The sequence below is a fragment of the Sinocyclocheilus rhinocerous genome, unplaced genomic scaffold, assembly GCF_001515625.1.
Source record: "Sinocyclocheilus rhinocerous isolate Xijiao unplaced genomic scaffold, SAMN03320098_v1.1 scaffold1154, whole genome shotgun sequence".
In the NCBI taxonomy this organism is placed as follows: domain Eukaryota; kingdom Metazoa; phylum Chordata; class Actinopteri; order Cypriniformes; family Cyprinidae; genus Sinocyclocheilus; species Sinocyclocheilus rhinocerous.
Window position 1 is genome coordinate 515,907 of NW_015627356.1, and position 8,446 is coordinate 524,352.

General features: G+C 34.2%; 1 protein-coding gene across 3 annotated transcripts in view; it reads right to left on the reverse strand.

Moving 5' to 3' along the window:
- The window catches only part of LOC107727216 (protein FAM135B-like), a 67,430-nt gene that overhangs the window by 33,261 nt on the left and 25,723 nt on the right, over positions 1–8,446 (reverse strand). For all 3 annotated transcript variants that reach the window (XM_016537011.1, XM_016537027.1, XM_016537017.1), the window contains exons 4-5: positions 5,112–5,251; positions 773–843 (exon numbers count right to left, since the gene is read on the reverse strand). In XM_016537011.1, coding sequence (XP_016392497.1) covers positions 773–843; positions 5,112–5,251 — 211 coding nt within the window. The remainder of the gene's footprint in view (positions 1–772; positions 844–5,111; positions 5,252–8,446) is intronic.

The following is an 8,446-nucleotide window of genomic DNA, read 5'->3' on the forward strand; positions in this document are numbered from 1 at the left end:
TTTTTTTTTTTTTTTTTTTTTTAATGTATAATTGTATTCAGCTAGGATGTATTATATTAATCAAATGTGGCAAAAAAAAGTAAAAGAAAAAATGGTTTCCACAAAAACATTAAAGGTGCAGTAAGGAATTTCTGAAAAACAGCGTTTCTCAGAAATCGTTTACTGCACCTTTAAGTGTAACCCTTTTCAACATTGAAAATTATAAGAAATGTTTTTGAGCAACAAATCAGCATTTTAGAATGATTTCTAAAGGATCATATGACACTGAAGACTGGAGTAATGATGGTGAGAATTCAGATTGCATCACAGGAATAAATTACATTTTAAAATATATTCAAATAGAAAACAGTTCTTTTGAATTGTACTAATATTTCACAATATTACTGTTTTTACTGCATTTTTGATCAAATAAATGCAACCTTGGTGAGCATAAGAGCCTTGTTTCAAAAACAGACCGACCCCAAACTTTTGAATTCAGTGTGATGTGGTCTGCAGCATTAAAAATCATATTGCTTTTTCATTCGTCATTCTGTAGTGCATTGCATTGTGGGATGCAGTACTCAATGTTTAATATACAAGCAGAACATATACACTTAGGTGAAGAAGTAGGTCAAAGAAGTAGGTCATTCCCTGCATACTGAAAATTCACCTACTGTGCAGAGTATTCTGACTATATACTGCAAAAACAGCATGATAGTATAAGCCATTCCTAACACAAGCAGTGATGATGCAGAGATGGAATAAGATGGAAAAGAAAGGGCGAGATACTCACTGCTGTTCATTGTCAGTGAAGTGCAGATCTAGTTTGAGCTGGAAGTCCACCTCGCTCACAGCTTCCTCCACCTGAGAGAGACGTCAACACACCTGTCAATCACAACTAACCGCAAAACTTTAAAGTCCGTGTAAAGTGATATTAAATATGTGTTCTGAGTTGTCACACCACAGAAAAATGTTATTAACCACCCAGCCAAATTTGATTGATAAAAAAAAATTGCAGATCGTTTATACTCTCATACAGCTACATTACTCACTGCATGAAATGGCATAATAAGGGCACTTTAATGAACTGTCAGCCAGTCAAATGCTTCAATCAAATAACATACAGCTATTGCTATGTGGCCGCTAAAATGTTCTGAGCCGGTGATTGGTCTTTATGATCTCTGCATTTTGATCCCTATGTATGGCTGGTTGTTCCGTGCATGTTTTAATAAAAATGTTTTAAAGGGGTCATATGATGCGATTTAAATTTTTCCTTTCTCTTTAGAGTGTTACAAGCTCTTGGTGCATAAAGAAGATCTGTAAAGTTGCAAAGACTAAAGTCTCAAATCCAAAGAGATATTCTTTATAAAAGTTCAGTCAGCCACGCCTACCTTTCAGACCGATGAGCTTTGTAAAAATCGATGCATTTCAGAAAGGCGGGGCATAGAGGAGAAACAATAATGTACAGTATGTGGAAAATAATGTTTTTTTTTTAAATACAAGTTTATTAAAATGGTAGGAGTGTGGTAATTTGAGCCGAAAGTCCTGGGGTAAGTTGAGCCAGTGGCTTACTCCCTCTTATAATTATAAAGTGTTATTTTACTGTAATTCTACATGATACTTAATTAATTTTACACCAAACATTTTTTATTTTGTTCTGTTTTGAACTTGATTTTGTTCTGAAAATTGTACCATTTTAAATTGGCCTTATGAAAATTGCCCATTGAAGTTTTATGAAATTATACTTCACCCCTTTCAACTTAAAAACGTAAGTTTTGTGGCTGCCTTAAAATTTTAAGTTAAATCAACTTAAAATACAACAGCCTCATAACCCTTTAATAACCTGAATTGCCTAAAAAATATATTAAGCTGGATGGTGATCCTCACTGTAATGTGCTCAGTCATAGCCTACAAAGGGAGGTAAACGGGAAATTGTTGGTTACTTGCTAATTACAGTTAAGCCCAAAGATGTAAGTTACACAACACTTTTACAGACTTTTTGTTCATGATTAAAATATGACCGATTCATACAACATAATGCATTTGTTTGCATTTACTGTTACCTGTAATCTGTTACCAGTAAGCAATTTGCAATCGTAAAACAAAATTATATATAAAATATATAATGATGGCCAATAAAATAACAAATGGCACAGAAAACGAGTTTGTGAGGAACAGATGTAACGTTAGGCCTAACGTTACAGTGCGTCCAACTGATTGTAACGTTTAACATGTCGGCTGTTCGGCTGACAAAAACGTCTTTCTAAAAAAGTAGTCACAAATGAACAAGGTTAACAATAGTTTGAATCGTGGTCTCTTAAATCATATTAAGAAGTTTCATATGCTCATCTAGTTTGAATAGAACAAACTGACAAAACTGGTGACGATAATAAAAAAAAAACGCTTAACTTTACTCGGTAACGAATACCAACTCAAACGCACGAAGCCTGACTGGGATAAACTTCCAGTGGGCGCGAAAATGCCGAGCCTGCTCAGCAAAGCCAACTTCTTTGAATTTCAGTAACATTAAACTGACTTAAAAAATCAAGTTGAATGTAATATAACTTATAAAAAAAAGTTGAAATTGCTTAAATTATTTTTATGAGTTAAAGTAACTTAAAAACATAAGTTGTCATGGCTTTTTCATCATATAATTTTTTACAGTGTGGGATGTTGAGTACTATTAGCCCAGTTATGTAAGGTCAATTGCAGTAGTTTTTATTTTTATTTTTCAATTTGAACTTTATTTTGTTCTGATTTTTTTTTTTTTATAATTTTAAAAAATGCCTTCAAAGTTGTGTATTGTGTCTTTGAATAAAAGTTTTAAGAAGTCATCCATCCATTCCATTATCCAAAGCTCTTTGTCCTTATTAGCGTAGCAGGAGCCTAACCCAGTGTCTTGAGCCACAGGCAGAGAAACACATGGTCAGTCATTTTTATTGAATTTCTCTTCCTTTGTCATAGCATGAGGGGAAAATGTTCAGTTTTATTTATTTAAATTTTTATTTAAAGGCTCATTTTACACCTCACTGGGGGCAAGTTGGAAAGCCATATTTTGAAAGCAGTTTATTTTAGATCCAAAGTGATTATTCCCAAGGATGCACCACATCCTGAAATGTATGTACATATTTAAGTTGGGCCCATTACTGTCATGTGCTCGCTTTGAACACACCTTAAGTAAAAACTGGCTCAACCCACCCCGCTCTCCCCTGTATATATATATATATATATTTTGTGAAATAAAACAATACACTTACACTTAATTGAATACTTATTATTTCTTATATTTCAATATTTTGATTTATTTATATATCTTTAATTACTATAATATTTTATATTTTAATTCATTTTTATTATTATTTTTCTTTTCATTTGTATTTTCATTTTTATTTCACATGTCTCACATGTAACAGCATTGTTTCCCATGTGCAGGATCTTTGTGATCACGTCTGAATAAACAGAACCACATGAATTTTTTTGTGCTCTCACATGTGCACACATAATTAATACATTGTTTTTTCCTATAGGAATGCTTCAAATGAAAACATGATTTTAGCATGTGCTGCTCCTGCAGATCTCCTTTAGAAACAAACCCTGATGTGATTTACACAGAAGGTTCCGGCCCTGTTCTGAGAAACTGCCGCACTCTGCCGATGTTTGAAAACAAACAGGGCTGCTCCAATTATTGATACACGGATTGCTTAAACTCACACTCTGGGGAAATGGAAAGCTATTTTTAGAAGTCTTATCTGAGGGAGAGAGACGGAGAGTGAGATGGAGTGAGGCAGCGAGGAGAGAGGCCACAGATAACTGCTTCAAGGTTAATAAGAGAGATGGCCGTAGAAATCTGATAAGACACTCTCCCCACCCACAATTCCCTGCATCTCTCTACTGCTCTCATACCCATTTCCCATATTTCATAACATCTAAAATGAGCCGGTATGGCACAGATGGTCATAATATTTGAATATAATACAGTGCTGTGAAAGGTAAAGACACTCTTTGAAGAGTGTAGTTTTCTTTTAGATGGTTTTCTGATTCTGTTAATAGATAAGAAAAAAGCAAATGGCAATTTGACAGATGGCACTCGAAATGTACATTTTGTAAGGATGTACATGAACAAATATTCCCTTTTCTTGTGTGGAAAAAGTTAGTACACTGCGAACATAACATACCATAGATTAGTAGGAAATCTTTAAATCAGATACACAACCTTTCATATTTATATTTCAAATATATTTATATATAAACAAAATTAATACCTTTATCCCGCAAGGATGCAGTAAATTGGTCAAAAGGGACAGCAAAGACTTTTGCTTTGTTACAAAAGATTTATGTTTCAAATAAAATAACTTTCTATTCATCAAAGAATCCTGGAAAAAAAAAAAATGTATCACAGTTTCCATAAAAATATGAAGTGCCACAACTGCTTTCAACATTGATGATAATAAGAATCCTAAAAAAAATAACAAAAATAATAATAATATTGCCGTTTCCACCAAAATGTTAAGCAACAATTGTTTCCAACATTGATAATAATCAGAAATGTTTCCTGAGCAGCAAATCAGCAAATTAGAATGATTTCTGAAGGATCATGTGACACTGAAGACTGGAGGAATGATGCTGAAAATTCAGCTTTGCATCACAGGGATCAATTACATTTTTTAAATTCTTCAACTAGAAAAGAGTTGTTTTGAATTGTAATACTATTTGACAATATTACTGTTTTTACTGTACTGTTCATTAAATAAATGCAGCCTTTGTGAGCATAAGATACTTTTGAACCGCAATGTATTTCATCGTTTCAACACTATAATATGTGACCCTGGACCACAAAACTTAAGTCGATGGGGTATATTTGTAGCAATAACCAAAAATATATTGTATGGGTCAAAATTATAGATTTTTATTTTATGCCAAAAATCATTACGATGTATAAATCTCAAAATTTACACTTAAGACTGGTTTTGTGGTCCAGGGTCACACATATGTAATTTACTTCTGCATATACCTTTGGTATAAAAGTTCAAATTATTCCAACTCGTACTCATTCTTTCTGGGGGATTTGAACCTATAACCTTCCAGCTGCCATGTGTTCGTGTCTTGTGTCATCAGAGCAGCGGGACACTCACCCTCTCCCCGTCCAGCAGCAGCTGCACTCTGAAGTTCATGCGGTCCTCCAGGGTCACCTCCTCATTCCTGTACAGGATCTGAAAGATCCGACTGAAGACACCACCATCATGAACCCCTGCACTGCTGAAACTGCACTCGCCTACCCAGAGCAGGACAGACAGATGGAGAGAAAGAAAAGGTAGATTACTTCTCTGCTCTTCACATCAAAGCATCTCCAGAGAGAGATTATCCACTGCGTGAACATCAAAGCATGTTCAGTGACGCTTCCCTGCAGAAAGAGAGATGTAGATGTTTCATTCATATTCAGTCTGCTGTTTACAGACGTTATTTTCTGACAGCGTTTGGCAGGATTGTGATTTTGTGTGTTTGAGGCTCGAGAGAAAGCAAAACATCAAATGAAAATACTTATTCTGTCAGATAGCAGGGCCTGTAGGAATACTATTATTATACAGTATATCTCAATTGCAGCTCCTAGATAGTGCCCTAGCTCCTAGATGGAGATCAAGTGGAGACTTTGGGTTTCCCAAGCATAAAACATTTATATAACATTACATTTTTGTTTTGTAATGTCACAGTGCACAGTTCTAAAAATGTTCTAGAAACTACTCCAAAAAACAGGACAATATTTGTAATTTCGTTGATTTAGTTATGTTGCAGAGCAATGTTTTAAAAATGATTTAGAAAACCACACACACACACAAAACAGTACAATGTTGTAATTTATTTTATTTTATTTAGTTATGTTGTAGCGCAATATTTAGAAAATGTTTTAGAAATCCATACAAAAAACAATATATTGTTGTCATTATTGTTTTATTATTTTATTTTATTTTATTTAGTTAAGTAATGTTGTACTGCAATGTTTTAAAAATATTTTAGAAACGGCACTAAACACAGCATATTGTCATGTATTATTATTTAATTGTATTTAGTTACGTAATGTTGTAGTGCAACGTTTTAAAAATATTTTATAAACCACACAAAAACAGTACATTTCTCATCTATTTTTGTTTTGTTTTATTTTATTTTGAATTTTAGTTATGTTATAGTGCAACGTTTTAAAAATGTTTTAGAAAGTGCATAAAGAAAACATTTTGTTATTTGTTTATTTGTTTATTTTTTCTCAAGTAATGTCGCAGTGCAATCTTTTAAAAATGTTCTGTAAACCACACTCACACACACAAAAGAACAGTACAATATTTGTAATTTAATAATTTTGTTAAATAAGGTTGCAGTGCAATGTTTAAAACAACACTTTAGAAACCACATTTACAAATATAAAAAGTATTTTTTCTTATTAAAGTTTACTTTAAAGTAGCCTAAAAAATTTAATGTAGCATTTTTTACCGTGAAAATCAAACCAGACTGCAACATTTGTGAAACATTTTATTTAATTTTTAAACTAATATTCTGTGCATATAGAAAATACTGTTTATAATGATGATATAGTAAGAGAAGCATGTTAGCCTGCTATTATTAGCCTACGATATGTTTATATCCAAAATAAAACCACAACACATTACGTTTGTGGAACATTTTTGTTTACATTTTTAACTTTGAAGTTTGCAAACTGTTGCAAAATAGCATGACAAATTATCCGTGTGACCTATTTCAATGTGTGTGTACTGTATATTTATTTTTAGGATGTGAGCTGGTCAACATTTTCAACAGGAAGATGAGTAAATGACCGATTTTTAATTTTTGAGTGAACTCTTCCCATTCCTCCAGTTGAATTTTAGCAGAAACATCCGAGAAAAGTTTAAATGAAAAAGTTGAGCAATGAAAGTTTCCTCTAAGGAGAGAAAATCATGAATCTGTCCATCAAATCCAGCATTACTCGTCCCGTCCCATTACTAACCGGACACTAAAACAGCCACCATCAAGGCTGCAAGCATCAAACGTCGGCCACCGGCTCCACATCCAGCCAGAGAGAGACCGAGATCTTGTCTGAGACGGATGACAGCACCTCAGCGGGGTTTCTCTTCAGTGGAGAAGATGATAGCTCGTGTCAGAGAGGTGCTGAGCGGAACGGTGAGGGTCTCACGTACAGACAGACCCCCGCTGCGTCCGTCTCTCTCTGTTTGCCTCTTTCTTTCTATGACTTTCTTCCTCTCTGCGTGTCACCTAAAACAGTTCTGCAGTGTACCGATGCCCCAGAGACCCGGAGAGAGAGTCGTACAGTACAGTCTGATCTTGCCAGAGGAGTCGTGGGGAGTGTGTGTGTGTGTGTGTTTGATGGAGAGGAAGAGTCAGAAACCCAGAAAAAGATGATGGATCGGGTCAGTGTGTTTCTGATGAACATAATAGAGAGACTATTTCTAGCCATCTGACAGCAGTATGGCAATTTACAGCCCTGCACTGTAATGCGGCATATTGGATAATCTATACCTTTTTAAGAGAGAATTCACTCAAAAATGAAGCTCATGTTGTCAAAAACGTCCATTGAACAAGAAAATAGGATTTTTAAGATGATTTTTAAAATCTTTCTAGCTCCAAAATAATGAAATTACGCAATAAAAATGATGACAAAAGTAGTCCGTATGAAATGATTCAGTCACAAATCAGACTGATTTCTCAAGTTAACTCGATCCAGTTAACAGCCCACACTCAATAAATATCAGTCTGTTCCTCACACCACGTTCAGAAGTTCAGCTCACACTGAATTCAGAAGACTTGGAATATAGTAGAAATATGCCAGATGTATTATTTATTTTCACCCTTAAACATGTCTTTAGGAAGCCATTAGTTCTAAAAAAAAAATAAATAAATAGTAGTAGTAATAATAATAATAAAAAAACACTTTTAGACAAAATCTGCATTGGATATCGGACAAAGCTGGGCATTTATGTTTGCAAAATTTCACCACTATATTTTGATACAGTAAGTGAAAGTTTTAGATTCACAGCAAAAGAACACAGTTGTAAAACATAAATGTATTTGACATTTTTTTTATTTTTCAACACAGTCCTTGCACACCGAGTCCGAAATTTTCGTATGCGTTTTTCCATTTTTTTCATATTCGTCATCCTTTCCTATCAAAATGCTTGCTACGGATGCGAAAACGCAGAAAGTCGAACCTGGTCCGAATTTTTTTATGACGGACGAAAGTTTCGGAGGCAGTGTGTAAACGTGATTGACACAACGTGAGGTCGTATTTATTTTTCAACGTGCGAAAATTTCGGACGTAAAATTCGGACTCAGTGTGCAGAGACCTTAAGGGTACAAGTAGGCCTGTCGCAATAATCAATATATCGACTTATCGCGCAATATATGTACATGACTTCAATCATTTTTGGTGACGCAATATATATAACATTATATTTACTTAAAATTA